The sequence below is a fragment of the Heterocephalus glaber genome, unplaced genomic scaffold (assembly GCF_053883595.1).
Source record: "Heterocephalus glaber isolate CG9 unplaced genomic scaffold, H.glaber_assembly_v1.0 deba00001594, whole genome shotgun sequence".
Classification (NCBI taxonomy): Eukaryota; Metazoa; Chordata; class Mammalia; order Rodentia; family Bathyergidae; genus Heterocephalus; species Heterocephalus glaber.
The window spans coordinates 10297418-10315592 of NW_028258369.1; the positions used below are offsets into that span (position 1 = coordinate 10297418).

At 37.5% G+C, this 18175-nt stretch overlaps 1 protein-coding gene across 8 annotated transcripts in view; it reads left to right on the forward strand.

Annotated features, from left to right (window-relative positions):
• Positions 1-12950, forward strand: part of Rps6ka3 (ribosomal protein S6 kinase A3) — a 109768-nt gene extending 96818 nt beyond the window's left edge. For 5 of the 8 annotated variants that reach the window (XM_087193645.1, XM_004866178.3, XM_004866175.4 and 2 more), the window contains 5 exons: positions 1871-2032; positions 3344-3420; positions 3904-4021; positions 6923-7063; positions 7727-8409. In XM_087193645.1, coding sequence (XP_087049771.1) covers positions 1871-2032; positions 3344-3420; positions 3904-4021; positions 6923-7063; positions 7727-7849 — 621 coding nt within the window. In that variant the 3' untranslated portion in view covers positions 7850-8409. Of the gene's footprint in view, positions 1-1870; positions 2033-3343; positions 3421-3903; positions 4022-6922; positions 7064-7726 lie in introns of all 8 variants that reach the window. The other 3 variants (XM_087193646.1, XM_004866179.3, XM_004866181.4) reach the window with 3 other exon arrangements.
• The last annotated feature ends 5225 nt before the right edge of the window (positions 12951-18175 follow it).

Consider the following 18175-nt stretch of genomic DNA (forward strand, 5'->3'; position numbering starts at 1 on the left):
TCTTGTAACTGGCCAGAAAATCCTACTTTTAAAAGAAATGAATTCTGAGAGGGCAAAAGTTTAATAAGTGCCCCCCAAAAATCATGTTTTTAAAGGAAAGGAGTCTGCGAAGGAAAGGGGGAGAGGAAGAGGAAAGGAAAAAACAGAGTAGAGAAGAGAGGTAAAAAGCAAGGGGGAACGATTGCTTTTATTTTTCTTACATTTTTGATTGACAAATTAAAAATGGTATATTATTTGTAGTGTACCACAAATGTAGATACATGTATATAAAAGATTACTTTTTAAGGAGTTTTTCAGTTCGGTCTTCTCATTTTGTTTCTCTTTGACTTTAAAAGCCAACAGTGGAATGTGTTGGCTGTCTGCTAACTGAAATTAAAATTTAATCTTCTGAATTAGTAAAATTCAATCTTCAATTAAGAATGTTTGGGGGGGGGATTTAGCTCAGTGGTTTCGCCGCCTGCTGCGCAAGCGCAAGGACCTGAGTTCGATCCCAGGTACCAAAAAAAAAAAAAAAGAATGTATGGGGGCCTGGGATTTAGCTCAGTGGTGCCACCTGCCTCAAAAGCGCAAGGTCCTGAGTTCAGTCCCTGGTACCAAAAAAAAAAGAAAAAGAATGTATGACTTTTCAGTCATCTAAGTCTTTCATGTTCCTTTCCCAATGCCTTATCAGTAATTAGTAAAATATTAAGGAGAATTAATATTTTGAATGTTAGTATCTAAAGCCAAAATGATTGATTACAATCTAGACTCAGATTATGATGATGGAAGAAACTCAAGTCTAAAAAGGAGTGTCAGAGAAGCTTATTTTAAAGAAGTATTCAAGTAGTTCATTAAAAGAGGAAAATAAGCTGGGCATGGTGGCGCATGTCTGTAATCCCAGGCATGCACTCTGGGAGGCTGAGGTAGGAGAATCACAAGTTTGAGGACAGCCTGGGTAACTTAGCAAATTAGCGAGACCCTGTCTTAAAATAAAAAGGGGCTAGGTATGTAGCTTAATCCCAAGGCTCTGGATTCAATCCCCATTACCAGACAAAAAAGGAAAATAATACAAAACTCTAACCACAAGTTACCTTTCTGCATATATGACATCTTCATTTGCTTATAAAATAAGTAATACTTAAAGCCCAGGTTTGGATTTTAGGCGTTTTTTCCCTTTTACTCCTAAATACCATGTCTGTTCAATTTAATCTGCCAATACATACTTGTTGTATACCTACCTTGTACACACTGTTCCCTCTACTTAGAATGATCTTTCCCACTTTTTAAAACTGTTTTATTCCCCTCACTTTTTATAGACTTGTTTAGTGTCTTCGGGTCGTGATGCAAATGTTGTCCCATCTAGAGATACTCCCTTACCATGCTATTTAAAGTGACCTTTCTGGGGCTGCAGATTTAGCTCTGTGGTTCCACTGCCTGACCCGCAAGTGCAAGGACCCGAGTTCAATCCCCGGTAACAAATACATACATACATACATACATACATAAATAAAATGACCTTTCCAGCTCTGCCCCATCTCTCAACCTTCCTCTTTTCTGCCCTCCCCACTTCTGTGCAAGCTCCTAGCATGGAAAGACAGAATGTTATGGGTCTTGTTCACCACAGCTCCTTATAGAAAACCCTGGCACATGACAGGCACTGAGTAAATATTGTGAAATGATTGAATAACCTGGAGATAAATACTATATTATTGCTAATTGCATTTCTCTGTAACCCCACCACTCCACTGGATAAAGGAGGAGGAGGTAACTACTATTTTCCCTTCTTCCTCCTCGTCCCAGGTCTGTGTCAGTGTAATTGCATTGCTGGACAATTTGTGAATAAAGTTCAAATGTAATGTTAATATAACTCTTTAATTTGTATTTCAATTAGGTGGTTCACAGAGACTTGAAACCTAGCAACATTCTTTATGTGGATGAATCTGGTAATCCAGAATCTATTCGAATTTGTGATTTTGGCTTTGCAAAACAGCTAAGAGCAGAAAATGGTCTTCTCATGACTCCTTGTTACACTGCAAATTTTGTTGCACCAGAGGTAATGTGAGAGAGTTTGCTTGCAGTGTTTTGTTGTATTTAAGAACTTGTTTATTGTATTTAATACAGAACAGTAATTGTTTAATTGAAGGTTTACTAAACAAATATTAGGATAAAATATTAGCCCTTTATTTCCCTGTTTGATATTTTAATGACATCTGATTGCCTACAGGAGAAAAATCTAAATTCCTTAATAAGATATTACAAAAGCTCTTCAGTCTCTTATCTCCTACCTGAAGTTCTAGCCTCTCTGAAATTCTTGCCTAATCACTAAGGTTGCTCTACCCTTTGAATATCGTCTGCCCTCCCCCACTTACTCCTTTTGCCTAGTGAATTCTTACTTATGGGTCCAATACAAACTGGCTGCCATCTAGCCTTTCCTCTCCCCCAGTATCAAGAACAAATTGGGCTAGGGGTGTGGCTCAATGGTAGAACACTTGCCTAGCATGTGAGAAGCCCTGGGTTTGACCCCCAGCTCTGCAAAAAAAAAAAAGAATAAATTACTTCTTCATCATTGATATCCATAGAACTTAAGGCATGATTTATTTATAATACTTATTATGTTGAATAGTTAGCTATATGTTTATTTCCAGTGCCAGATTCTGATTTTTTTTAGGAAATTGGTTTATTTGTCATAGCTTATGGCTGATAATAGTTGGTGATTGTTAAATGCTTGAGCGAATCAATATATAAGTAGTATTTTGCATTATATCATTTGTACTGGGTTATGTGTGTTCTTAAAATTATTGTTAGTTGTAACCATTTCTATAACTCTATACAAAATATAAATTCATTAACATGAGAAATTTATCTTCAATTTGTTCTATATTCCTCTGTGTAACTACAGCACAATAAATGTTCAAATACCATATATCTATATATGAGTTATTAGTAGTAGGATGTTCTAGAATAAGAGTCACATATTCCCTTGTTAATCATGTTCTGTTAAAGGTTTTCTTATATGCATTGACTTGGAAAATACTTCAGTTCATAGCCTATCCAACAAGTGAAACAATGGAAATGTATATAGAACCATTAGTTCTTACAAGATTTAATTATATCAAGATACATGAATTTAACTTAGTCTTTTATAGGCAAACTATTCATTTTTGTCCATTTTACTGTTTATTAAAATAATATCCCTCTCCTACATACTCTTTTCTTGACCCAAATGAAATAAATACTAATCTAAGGTCAAGATGAGGAGAGAGAAACAACTGAAATGAATGTCTTAACTAAAATAACCAATAAATTTTGTCAAACTAAAAAAAAAAAACAATGTATAGTAACACTAATCTTTTACTTTCTCTAGGTTTTAAAAAGACAAGGCTATGATGCTGCTTGTGATATATGGAGTCTTGGTGTCCTCCTCTATACAATGCTTACTGGGTGAGTATATACCATATATTACAAGCATTTATGTGTCAATATTTTCCTTAAACTATGTAGCTATTTTTTAAAATCCTTACGTTGTGATGTATTTCTATGTTTTCTCATGCTATCTTTATATATATATATATTCCTATAATAATACATTTATAGCTATGTCATTAATGTCTTGAGGTCTTAAATTTATTTTTCCATCTTTTTGTACTCATGTCATAAACATATATTACTTTTAATGTTTTCTTCTATAATGTGTTATAATTGAAATATTTATCATGTATATTAAGTCTAATATTTTATAACCTATTCTTTGGCCTATGGCACTTCATTTTAGTGATTTTTTTCACTCTGATAGATTTTAATAAAGTATTGCATTACCTGAGTTACTCAGAGTACTTTTAGAAACTGCAACCAAATATACATATATATAAAGATTACCAATCAAAAAGGAAATTTTATTAACATTTTAATTTTATTATAAATTAGTTACACTCCATTTGCAAATGGTCCTGATGATACACCAGAGGAAATATTGGCACGAATAGGTAGCGGAAAATTCTCACTCAGTGGTGGTTACTGGAATTCTGTTTCAGATACCGCAAAGGTAAGTATGGATTCCTATTACAAACTCTTGTGTTTTGTTCTGTTCTGTTCTGTTTTGTTTTGGGAGATGAAATTCAGGGCCTCTGGCATGCTAAGCATGTACTCTACCACTGAGCTAATCTTCATCCCTGTTATAGGCATTTAAGAAAATGATTTGTCATAAGCTATGGTAAGAAGAAATGCTATCAGTTAGCAACTTTTGCTTATTGAGTAGCATGTTGAAGTTATGTTACTAAATCAACTCCAAAATGGGCCATTTACTTTTCTTTCCCAGAAGACATTGGTTTGGCCTTGTATCTATACATCTAAAACTATTTCTTACTGGCAAACATGATGAATAATAATGGTGATACTCCTCATGATTTGTCTGCCTGCTATGTGCCTCACACTACACTTTATCTAAATAATCTCATGTAATCCTCACCACAAACCTGTAAAATAGATGGTAGTATCTATTTTACAGGAAGAAACCAAGGACCACTGTTTTAGTGTAAACTTGTCTATGGTTAATATCCCAGATACATGTGGGCACTTTAAGTATCTAATTCCAAATCCCTCATTCCCTAGAATAATGATAACATATTCTAGTTTTGATTCATATTATGAAGAAACAGGTCTCATTTTTACAATAAGCAGTAGCGTATTTTTATAGCCTTTGCTTGCAATCACTTTGAAAAGCCTTCCCTAAATCTGCCATCCAATAGCTGACTTGCCTTCCTTCTCCGCTGTACTTTTACTTTATTCACACAAAGTTTTGAAAAAAATTGAATTTTCCACTTCAAAATAAAAACAGAGGCCCGGGGATTTAGCTCAGTGATGTCGCCGCCTGCCTCGCAAACAGAAGGACCTGAGTTCCATCCTTGGTACCAAAAGAAAAAAAATACGAAAAACATAGAGATGAAGAAACATTGGTAAAAGTGCTTACTGATTTTTCTTTAGGGATGGAAGATGGAGTTGAGGTGATTGAATAAGTAAATAGAGCACATAGAAATTTTTAATAGATTCTTTTGGCATAGATTGTGAAGCTTGTTAACCAGTTTAATATTTAGTTTTTAAACTGCTTTTAAAATGAAATGTTAGAGCTGGGAGTGGTGTCACATGCCTGTAATCCCAGCACTCTGGGAAGCTGAAGCAGGACTATTGCAAGTTTAAACCAGCATGGGCAATTTAACAATGTAGCAAGACCCTGTCTCAAAATAACAAATAAAAACAGGCTAGGGATGTAGTTCAGTGTGAAGGCCCTATGTTCAGGACATAACAAAATGAAATGTGAGGGAGGAGGTGAGTACTATAAAATAAATAAATAATAAAATGAAATGCCAGGGCGGGAGTATAGCTCAGTGATAGAGCATGTGCTTAGCACATGTGAGGCTCTGGGTTCAATCCTCAGAACCCCACACACACAAAATTTAAAATTAAATGTTAGCCTTTACCTTTTTCTAACAATAAAATATCTTAAACCAGATACTTCACATTTTCTGGGTACCCATGTCCTGTAAATTAAGAGTCTCCAGTCTACCCCCACCCCCGCATCCATTTTCTTACACACTTAGTGAGTGTGATCTCTCTACAAACAGGACTGCATCATGTTCTTGCTTTAAATGCCTTATTGGCCTGACTAATCTGGTCCTTTCTCACCTCTCATACTATACTGGCTGCCACATTCTCCTTGACAATAAATGTATGCATACTGCAGCCACACTACACTCCAGTCAGTTCCTCAACTGTGATATGTTCTCTCATACCCGAGGGGTTTCCTCCACGTTCACTCCTTTTGTGTACCTGAAACACTATTTCCCCCCTTCCTTTCTCTAATCTAGCTTTTGCTTATCCTTCAGATCTCACTTTCCCTTTTTTTTTTTTTTTGGTACCGGGATCGAACTTGGGACCTTGTGCTTGCGAGGCAGGCAGTGGAACCACTGAGCTAAATACCCGGCCCTCACTTTCCTTTTAGGAAATCATTTCTAAGCCAGCCCACCTAGTTCAGCTCGTAGGTCTCTTTATGTTCTTCTAGCTGTACCTTGTACTTGTCCATCCTATCAGAACTTATTTGCTTTGTAATTGATTCTTTGCCTTTCCTTCATTGAACTGAAAGCCTCATGGGGCCAGAGTTCTTGTCTGCTTCTTTTTTTTTCCCCTGAGACAAGTTCTCACTATGTAGTCTGGGCTGGGCTCAAACTTGCTACATACTCTGGGCTAGCCCCCAACTCATGAACCTCCTACCTCACTTCTCTAGCTTTTATAAATAACAGTTATATTGTCATTTTGAAAGATGCAAAACCATGTAGCGACAACATGGATCTATATTCCATGTGTAGGAAGATGTTTGATAGATAGGCACTGTTAATAGTGGTTGTCTCTGGAAGAATATTAGGATGGGTGTTCTTCTACGTTCTTTTACTTCTCCATATTTTCCAGTTTATTTGTAATGCACATGAGTTGCTTTTGAAAGAGAAAAAAATTTAGGAACTCTACAATCTTCTGGGTGGGCATTTAGAGCCCTCCAATTAAATTCCTATTACTGGATATTCATGTTCTGCTTTTCAGTATTACCAGCAGCACAGAAAAAAGCCTTAAGTAGTTGATATTATTTAGAAATGAACCTCCAAAAATGTAGGAACCAGAAAATATGAAGGAAAAGAACCGGAGTACTTAAAAATTTATAAAATGTGGTAAATTGTCCCTTTGTAATATACCAAAATTACTGTTACTCAGGTAAAAGAAAAGAGAGACTTGAATATTTTTTCCAAATTGTCGTGTTGATCAAAGTGCTTTGAGCCCAAAGGGCTGCTACCAGGAAAAAATAGTGACCTAGAAGCTAAGGAAGAATGCTTCCAGGTACCAAGTGCCATAGAAATAGAATCAAAAAAGGATTAAGCTTGTTTCATCTTTCTCATGACAGGACCTGGTATCAAAGATGCTTCACGTAGACCCTCATCAGAGACTGACTGCTGCTCTTGTGCTCAGACATCCTTGGATTGTCCACTGGGACCAGCTGCCACAATACCAACTGAACAGGCAGGATGCACCACATCTAGTAAAGGTGAGCAGCCCCAGCCAGTCACTGTTTTCCACGTGTCACCCTCTCTGTGACCCAACACCTTTCCCTTTCAGCCTGCATCTATTCTAGTATGGCGTTCTCTTACATAGGTGACTTAAAAAGAAAAAGCCAAGGTGTACCAAAATATCATTAATGAGCCAGGCATGGTGGGCCTATAATCCCAGCACTGTGGGAGGCTGAGGCAGGAAGATCACCGTGAGTTTGACACCAGCCTGGGTTACATAGGGAGTGCAAGGCCAGGCTGAACTACATAATGAAACCCTGTTTCAAACCATCCCCCCCAAAAAAATATATATATATATATATATAAGTAATGAAATTAAGGGTGACTTCTAAATTTTATCACTATACATAAGTAGATTTATTCAGTATCAATCATGACAGATAAGCTTATGGATTTTCTAAACTGAAAGAGTGTACCTTGCAGCCTCATATTAAAGTATTGCAAAAGACAAAAGTTGAATAGGCCTGAGAAAAGTAAGGACTGCAGGTTTCTAAGTCCATCACTGTCCTCTCACATTGGTTAAATCAGAGGATTTGACCAGTACAATTATTTTCATTATGAAACTAATAAAATCTAGGTACATTTGCATATGAAAAAATTCGTGTACATGTTATTTTTGTTGTTATGTTTCCTTTTTTCAGGGTGCCATGGCAGCTACATATTCTGCTTTAAACCGTAATCAGTCACCAGTTTTGGAACCAGTAGGCCGCTCTACCCTTGCTCAGCGGAGAGGTATTAAGAAAATCACCTCAACAGCCCTGTGAAGTGACCTCAGTGAGATATTTGGTACCATGGTGTAAGCTGATAGCACAAGTTCTGGCGACAGGTAGCACATATCTGAGCGAGACCTGCAAGCACATACTGTCCCAGCTGGTACCCATAATGCTGCTGCTCCTGCTGCTGCTCCTGCTTTCGTCTCTTCTCGCTTTAAACGATTGTTAGCAAGTTAGATTTTCCTGGAGCTTTGGATGAAACATGATGAAGATATATTCACTGAATCAACAAGAAAAATAATGACAATATGAGTACCACCTAAAATACACTGAATAAAGTACTCTACACCATATAGCATTATTTTTATAGAAAATATTTCATGTCCCTTAAATATTCTTTGTTAGTTATAGGGATGGACAGTTTATGTTAAGCACTTAGCTTAAACAATCCGTTTATATTAGCACTGTATCCCTTGTGCCATCCAACATTTTGTATGTTTTTGTAAACAGTTCATATACAGTACATTTCTGTACTGCTTTCTTTAATGTATACATGCCTTGTTTAACTTGGAATCTATTATTAATCAACTATTAAATTTGGATAAATGGTTCACCTGGATTAACAGTATTGTTGGACAGCCCTAAAAATGGCCAGATTGTGGAACAGCTGTTGAATGTAACACTTTCAAAATGTACATATCTTTCCCCATGTCTGTTTCACTGGTTTGTTCTTTTGTTTGTTTCTTAAAGTCAGGTGCTCTGTCAGACTAACCTAGAGAGCTCTTTTGGTAGAGAAAGTTAAATGTGTGTGGCATGAAATCAAGAATACACCTATGAAGTTAGTCCATGTACTTTCCAACTCCTTAGGGTCCTTTTTTCCTCAATTAAGGAGGTAGTCCTTGCACTTTTAATCTTACACAGTATCCATACTTAGTATTTGGCATATCATTTGGGATTTTGCCATATACATCAAAGGCCTTTAAAATCATGGTAGAGAGATTAGTGAAGGAAAATTTAGCAACAAGCAATTTAAATCTTATTGACTATTTCCTTTTTAAATAGATATTCTATATTAAACACTAATTTGAATGTAATAAAGGCCATAGGCCTCTATATGAAATTGGATTTAAATTTATTCTAGGAAAATAAAACATTCTTGATCAAACAGTATCTGTTCTAACCTGAAATCATAGCTAAAGTAGGCTAAGTGAACATTCAGCATTGTTTTCTAAATCCTTCCTGATGATTTATAGCCTTTGTCTTCAGAAGTGATCAATTTTCATAATGACCCTTGGGTCTTCTTTGATTACAGTATTCAGTATCTACATCTGACTTGCTAGTTTCCACAATTTTATCTGGTGAAAGGAATTTCTATACCCATCATTACCTGTGTGTCAGGGTACCTAGCATATATTAATGTGTTAAAAACAGGAGCAAGGAAAAAGTGATTTAACTTACCTCATCAGGAATGTGCCCAAATAGGTCTTTCTAAGTCATATACTAAGCCATTTACATCAGAAATACTCTCCTACTAGAAGCTTTAACTCTTCCCCTAAAAACACCAAGCCAGGAAGACTGTGGTTTATCTGAATGTTTTGAAAACCATTTATCATTCCTTAATTTCTCCTCTATGCAATTAAAGAGAGGAAATCTATAACATTCCTTTTGCCCAAGTGACATAAAATGATTATTGCGTAGAAATCAAATATAAGTTTATATTCTAAATGGAAAAATGTATAAGAGGAGGAATATCAGAAGATCTAGCTAAAGCTTTTTGAAGTTTTTGAATATATGGATAATACTTAAGAAGCTACTTTCTCTTGCCTGGAAAGGAAATTGTTTGTTTTCTCCTCTATTCAGTGTTTCAAACCATGGTCATCCCAAATTCTTGTAATTTTTCAAATTTTAATGTAACTCTGAACAGAAAGTAGATATATTTTCAGATTTTTGACACTGAGACTGCTCTTAATCACTTAGGTGTACTGTTCATCATAGTCTTTTAGAACTAGAAGTGAGCATATAAATCCTCATAAATCACCTGGTCAAGTTTTCTCATATTGGATGTAAAGAACCTGAGACTCGGATCAAAGACTGGAATCCTCAGTTTGTCCCCATTTACAGTAGTTTCTTTTTCCTCATAACATCATGCTGTCTTTCCTTCATATTATCACCTGACCAGTAGCTAAGTTAAAAAACTATATGTTTCATAGGGCAGTCCTCTATTGGTGTATGATCCCGAGTTTATTTCTTGCAAGGATAATTGCCTTCTTTGTCTAGTCAAGCTTCCAGTTTTGTTGTAGAAAGCAAGGTATATGTTCACAAAATGGAAGGCTTTCTGCCTAAAAAGCAGTTAATGGGCATAAATTATTTCATCAGTGATTCTGATGTTCCCACTGCCCTTTGGCAGCAATGTGCTATAAATGTAGTACTTATGCTGGGTTAACCTTTCCACTAGTTTCTCAAAATCCTATTCCTCCAGGCCTCTATTGTTGGGGTATTGAGGCCCCTAATATATTCTGCCCTTCACCACTTGCTGCCAGTTTCTGGGGCTTCTCTCGGGAACTGTCAATCTTAAAGATATTTCACTCACTGTGAAAGAAGGAGCTAAACTATCAGGACTCTTACAAACTTTTTCTTAGTTTATAATGCAAAATAATATCAAGAATGATAGATTGCATTTAACATTGCCAAACACATGCGGGAAAGTATGAACTACTGTGTGTTTTGTATCTTCCCCTTTGAATGATAAGGTAAGTTTTTTGTCCTCTTTTTATTTTTGCTTTTTATGAATCATTTCATCCTTCTGATTCATAGAGATATCTAAGTATATCAGACATTTCTTTTTAACAGATTTGATGTGAATATATTTATTCACAAGCAATCCCAAAAATCTAAAAGTAGAATAATTTTGGTGAGGCCCAAAGTAGAGATACTGTGAAGCTAGCGTGCGGGAAGTGGCTTGTGAGTGTCTGGAGAAGTGGTTGTGGTGTGTATGCCATAGAGTTTCCACATTTCCCATGAAGTCCACTCCAAAGAGGGGTTTGGGGCCATCCATTTCTAATCTATTTTTAAAAAGTGGCTGCTACTGGGGTCAAGGGACATCAAAGGAAATGGGCCTATCCACTTAGGTGTGCCCTGTATCCTTATCCCAGAAAAGGTTTGAACAGAAGGTGGGTGAGTGCAAAGGCTTCAAGAGAAGACAGAATATGTTTAATAGGAAAGAGACTGGGGTAGGCCCAGCCTGGGATAAGAGTTGGCAGTAAAGCATTCAAGATTTGGGGGCCTTGGTATTATGTTTAATCACCATGGAGGCCAGCAATACACATTCCAACATGGCTTTGGTAATCTCTACTCCCTGGACTTTATAAATGACCTACAATTTTTAAACTTGCATTATGATATTTTTATAGAGTAAATTCTGTCATATCGTGGTATTGAGCATTTGAGACTTAGGAATTTAAGGCTAAGAAAAGGCCTATTTTCTGTGATTTGCAAATAGGTAGATTCCATGCCTGATCTTGGTGCTTAAACCAGGAGGTTCCAGTCTCATCCTAGAGATCTGTCCCTCTGAAAGGCCCAACTCCCTGTGACTAACTTTAAACTGGATGTATACTTTGAGCCTATTTAATTCACAGATATATTGACTTAACTCAGTATTTTTTTTCAACTAATGAAAATAGTCCTCTTTTCAACCCCAGGCTGCTTACATTTTGTAGGTCTCCCCAAGTGACTGTTGGTGGAGACCAATTAATGAAGGAATGAATTCACTTTCTTCAGACTGTGGTATTCTCCAGAGTCACACTAAACCACTTTTTCCAGTGAAGAATCTACAGAATGATAATACTCAAATATGGATGACCAAGAAGAATTTGTATCACAGTGTGCTCTATGTATTTTTGACACTGCTGTATTCTGTGTGATCAAGTAACTTGTAACTGGTTCCAATGTGACTAAGTGTTCTCAAATAATTCTAGTAACTAAGTCAACTTAATTTTCTTAAGCCTGGTATTACTATTGGTGTCAGAGTTACCACTTTGATTCCAGTCTTTTAACTGTTCATAACAGGGCATACCAAGTGTTGGAATGAGAGCCTACTTCCTACCTCTTAAGGCACTTTCATCATTATTTTGCCATGTAACTTTGAACTGCATGATAAGCTGTTTAAATGTCCATGACTTCTCCCAGAGCAACTAGCAAAGTATATGACATTTTGAATAGAGATTAATGGAAAGAAAAAATTAGAGATTTAGTTGAAAGGTGCAAACCTCATGAAAATGTCTTTAGAGCACATACCATTTGAGTACATAAGTGTAAACGTATATGAGAAGAGAGTCACTATAACTGTCCTAAGTAGATTAGTTCAATATCTAATGGAAGTGAGCATCCTACCCCTATTATCATTATAGTACTGAATGAACTGTATACTGAGTTTTTCAAACAAGTATTTAGAACTGTTAAATACAAAGCAAGGGCATAAGGATAAAGATTTTGGTTTGTGTTTCTGTAAGTGTACTTTACCATCTAAAGCTTTGTTTTTTAATTTTAAAAAAAGCTTCAAAGTATTGCCATTCATGAGCATCCTTAGTGATTGTGGGTGATGAGTTTGTAACACTTAAAATTATATACATGTATTAGTTTATCTTAACTCTTGCCCTAAACATAAGGGAAGATATATACTTAAGGGATGTAATTATTTTCCATTCTTGGCCATGAGTAGGAATGGGGTGGGTACCTACTTAAGCAGTTTTTAAAAAAGAAAAAAATTACAAATATTTTTCTACTATTATATATGATCTTACTTTATACTAGTTTCTCTCTAGAAAAGGCATGCCAGAAGCCCAAGGTACCATGTCACAAGTTCTTACATATTATACCTTTTATTGGTGGTTAAATAACATCAGATGCTTGGCACTGCTGCCATAATTATGAAATGCTTGTAAAGTATCAAATATCACTGAATACTTTAAATTGTTTTACTTAAGAGTCTAATCTGGGAAGTTTGCAAATCATACTATTAATGTGTAATCTAAGCTCTTTCTGATGTATCCAAGAATAATCCTGGAGTAATATTGCTTGTATTCCTGTCATAGAACAGGTTTTGTAATCTTTAAAAGAAATGAAAATTTATATAATAAAGTTTCAAATAAATGCATGTATGTCCCTTTTATGAGATTATTTTGATTATATTATGATTAAACTCTTAAAATTATTCTATCCAAAGTGTATTTGTGAAATTGTATTGCTAGAACTTAAAACAGGAATATTTCTGAGTTAAGTACAAAATAATTTTTGCTGTGCATCGTCTTGCTTTCCCCAAGATTTGTCAGATTCACGTAAGTCATACCTCTTACCCAATAACAAACTTGATTAGTGATTCAAATGATACAAGATAATCAACAGGCACAGGTAAAACATGCTTTTTTTTTTTTTTTGGTACCGGGGATCAAATTCGGGTCCTTGCACTTGTGAGGCAGGCGACGGAACCACTGAGCTAAATCTCCGACCCAAAAGATTCTTTTTTTTAAAGTTCAAAACTACTGGACTTGGCTCCCAAGATGCCCCTTTTCCTCCCTCATTATAGTGTATTTTGGATTCAGAATTAAAGGGAAAAAAAGGGAGGAAGTTTCCTTCTAAGCATTGTATGTGGACACCTTGTTAAAACAAGTCATTTGTTTTTGCAACATCCATTCATTATTCATTCATCCATTCATTATATACACAGTTTAAATGATGAGCCCCAGCCATACCTCATAAAACCAAAAATTCCAGGTTTTACAAAATATTATCTATAAAGACCAAGTATGTCTTGCTAAAAGGATTTTAGAAGGACTTTCTATTTTCTTTTTACTGGTGAATCTCATTAGCACATTTGAAAGGAAATTTGAGGGTATTGATTCCTGATAGAGAGTATGTTATATAGGCCAGAAATTAGCCCTTTCCTAGTTGACATTTTTAGTGCTTTTATATTAAGTATCACAGACTGGGTGGTTTAAACAATAGAAATTTATTTTCTCAAAGTTCGGGAAGCTGGAAGTCCATGATCAAGGCGCCTGCAGGGTTGGGCTCTTCTGAGGCACCTCTTCAGCTTGCTCATGGACACCCTCTTGCTTGCTTCCCCTTCATATGGTTGATCCAGCATACAAGCTGCTGGTGCTCCTCTTTTTTTTCTCTTCCTTTTTATTTTTCAGTGCTGAGCACTGAACCCAGGACCTCCTGCTACACCGCAGCCCATTCCTCTTTTTTTTTTTTTTTTGTATCGATCAAACTCAGGACTTTGCACTTGCAAGGCAGGTGGCGGCAATACGGAGCTAAATCCCCAGCCCCCATTCCTCATTTTTAAGGACACCAGTCATATTGCATTAGGGCCCTAACCTATTAATCTCGAGGAACTAGGAATTGGTACATCAACATACAAAGACACAATTCAGCCCCTAACAACTGGTTTAAGGAGGGCTTGCACTTGGATTAATTTGGGTATTCAGGTTACAATAGGAAGTGTCACTATCTATTTGGCATCTTACTGGGTCAATGTAAGGATGCTTAACTATTTTCTGTCACTTTTGTAACAGATCACCACAATTAAAATTTATTATGATTCTGGAGGTCAGAGGTCCAATACAGGTCTCACTGGGCTAAAATCAAGGTTTTAGCAGGGCATTTATTTCTGGACGTTCTAGAGAAAACGTGTTTCTTTGACTTTTCCAGTTCCTAAAAGCTGCCTGCATTCTTTGAGTGTGGCCCCTTTCCTCCATGTTCAAAGTAACAGTAAGGTTGGGGATGTAGGTCAGTGGTAGAGTGCTTGCCTAGCACGTAGAAGGCACAAAGTTTGATCCTCAGCATGGGAGGAAATAAAAACAGCAGTGATACTGGCGTAGTCCTCTTCACATGCATCTCTCTGACCTCTCTCTCTTGTGCCTCTTCCATTTTTAAGAACTCATGTAATTAGATTTGGTGTCCTTGAGTAATCTAGGAAACTCACCACATCTCAAGGTTAACTGATAAGCAACTTTCATTGCATTTAGAACCTTAATTTTCTTTCACCATGTGAGATAACATTCATAGTCTACAGGAATTTGGATTTCAATATGGTCATCTTTGGTGTTCATTAATCTACCTGCCATGGGGCTGGGGACTTAGCTCAGTGGTGCCACTGCCTGCCTCGCAAGTGTAAGGCTTCTTAGACTAACATGGAGTGGTGGTATTTGCCATGGTCATGCTTCTGTAGCTTTTGTTAATGTGTTAATGTACCCTCAGTTGATAGAGAAAGAAATTTAATACATGTATGAATTTATCAGATGAGAAAATTGAGGCTCATAAAGAGATTACATAAATTGTCCAAAATTATAGAGTAAAAAGTGTCTACAGAGCCTGGATTAGAACCCAGGTCCCTGTAACTCAAATGCCCAATTTCATAAGCACTTGGCCTTGAAGCAAAATTTAAATACATTTCATAAAGTCATCCTTTCTTCCTTAATTGTGTAAATTGCAAAATATTGCAAGCAGAAAGAAAAACAACTTTTGAGTGCTCTATCATCTCTCAGTTTACCTCTGAAAAGTACATCTGTCATTGAGTTTCTGAGCCTCAGCTCTACTGACATTTTGTGCTGGGGCTAAGGTTGCATTGTGCACTGCAGGCTAATTAACAGCATCCCTGGCCTCTGCCCACTAGATACAAATATCACTGCCTCTCTCCCCAGCTTTGACAACCAGAAATGTCCTACAGTGATGAAGAATGAAACTGCAGCATGGAGGAGGAAGGGTACAACAAATTTATTTAAAAGATATAAAGGTAAATTGAAAGATATAAAGGCATGAAAATAAAAGATACAAAAGCAAGGAAGTAAAGCTCTCACTAGCTGGGAGGGAGTTCTGACTGGGATACTCACAAGGGCTCTTTCTATAGAGGTTTTTAAGGGGTTTAGAAGGGAGTTTGGGCTGTTGTGTAAGCAATGTAATCTTTACCCTATAGGAGACTACATATTTCTTAGGGTCCAATCTATGCAGTATCCACACAGGACCCATGCACCCTTGGGCCAACAGCCCGCCTGATCATGCTCTGGGGAGGTCCCAGGCAGCTGAAGGACACCTGGAAGATGTTTTTGTTAAGATCCCTGGAGGGTCAGAACTAAGCAGACTCCATTTTGAGGCTGCTGTCCTTACTACCTAATAGAATCCTAACCACTGTCTCACTAATTCCTGTTACAGTCGGATGTTTAACAGCATCCCTGGCCTCTGCCCACCAGATACAACCATCACTGCCTCTCTCCCTCGGTTGTGACAATCAGAAATATCTGCAAACACTGCCAAATCTCCCCAGTGGAGAACCACTGTGTTAGATGTCACATCTCGGGGACAACCACCGCTGCTCTGTTGTCTGAGCAGCCCACTGGGATTGTAAACTCAGCCCCAGTAAAAAATTAGAGGGACAAAATTTAACAAAAGGAAGACATTTTATTTGTAAAAAGAAAAAGGATGGGGAGGAAAGAAGAAGATAGATAGCTACCCTGGTAAGGAAGAATTGGGGTCAGGGGCTCCAGAAAGATGGAGGACCCATGGGCCCTTTGTTCTCGGCTGCTTTTAAAGGGGAGGTCAGAGACCCTTCCCTGGCACCCAAAACTTGCCATAACTGGATTGGCTTCCAGGCATCTCTGCCTACTATCATTTCTTCTGGTGATCTAATATAGCTTCTTTCTGTCTATTTGTCCTTGACCAACCTTTCAGGGCTTTATCTTTGGGGTGAGCGGCTAGTTGGCAAGGGGGGTACCTTATTCGTGGTTAGCTTAGAGTTAGTAAGGGGGTGTGTGGATATCTACTGTACTCTATAATGACCCTAGAGTGAAAAATATAGTGACTCTCAAGTGAATACACACACACATATATATGTTAGTGCATAGGTGTGAGTACATACTGCCTCAAAGTTAGCCCCCATCCCTCTTGCTTCTTCTATATTCTATTGGAGGTGGGGGTGGGTGGCTTATCGTTTGTGCACCTGGCCTATGTCTCAGCTCTCTCTCTCTCTGGTCTCTTGGCACAAGTCCCAAGGCTATTTGGTGCCTTTCTTTATCTGGTTTTTCTATCTTTCTCTACCAACATCCTTGACCTACTTTCCAGGGGAATTTGTCTAGTAAAGTTTATTTTTAACTCCTTCCAGTCAGGATTAGCTAGAAGACCTAAGAAGGCCCCTATTCTATTTTTTTGTCTGCAGCCCCTGCCCTTACAACTATACTTTATTTCTCTGTCATTTATGTCCACTTCCCTAGAGAGATGATGTTAAAACCCTAACATTTCCAGAAAGATTATTTATTTAACATATATTTACTTTGAAGTGAAATTATTCACCCAGCATATCCAGCTGTATTAGTTTGCTTAGCACTGCTATAACCAAGTACAGTACCACAGACCAGGTGGCCTACTAACAGAAATTTACTTTCTCACAGTTCTGAAGACCAGAGCTCTAAAATCAAGCAGCAAGCAGAGTTGGTTTCTGAGGCCGATCTCCATGGCTTGTAGACAACTACCTTCTTATTCACGTAATGTTCTCCCTTTATGACTGTGTGTGTGTGTGTGTATATATATATATATATATATATATATTTTTTTTTTTTTTTTGAGACAGGGTCTCCCTATGTAGTTCAGGTTGGCCTTACTATGTAACCCAGACTGACCTCGAACTCTTGGCATTCTTCTGCTTCAGCCTCCCAAATGCTGAGATTACAGGCGTGTACCACCACGCCAAGCCTAATATCTTTTTCTTATAAGGATACCAATCATACGGGTTTAGGGCCCAGCCTATTGACCTTATTTCAATGTAATCATCCCTGTAAAGACCATATCTTCAAATACAGTCACGCTGAGGTACTGAGGGTTAGAACTTCAATATATTCATTTTGGAAGGGCACATTTCAGCCCCTAACAATGAATTTAAGTCTTCTTTCTTTTCTTTTTGCCTGTGGGTACTGAGCACCTACTATGTGCCAGACATTCTGTTAAATGCTGGTAATAAGATGTGGTCTCTGCCTGGTAAGGTTTGCGGTAAGGTAGATAAGGCAAGATAGATATTTTAGAAATAGTGCCAAGTGTCATGGAAATGCTTTGGTAATGGATGATGTAAAGCTTTCCCCTTCCCTTCAGGTTCCCAGACTGGCTTGTCGGGTCAAAGAGCCACGTTAAAACTGAGATAACTACGAGGTTAATGAGTCAGCAACTTGTCAAACCTCGAAAAGCGGGTTTGTTACAAAGCAAGAGAGGGCAAGGCCGGCCAACCGCGGCGCTACTTCAGCCCACCCCTTGTTATGACGTCAGTCCCTCCTGCGATTCTCCCAGAAAGCGTCTCCCTGTGCTCTAACAATAAGGGTCAGTCGGCCACGCCTGCGCCGT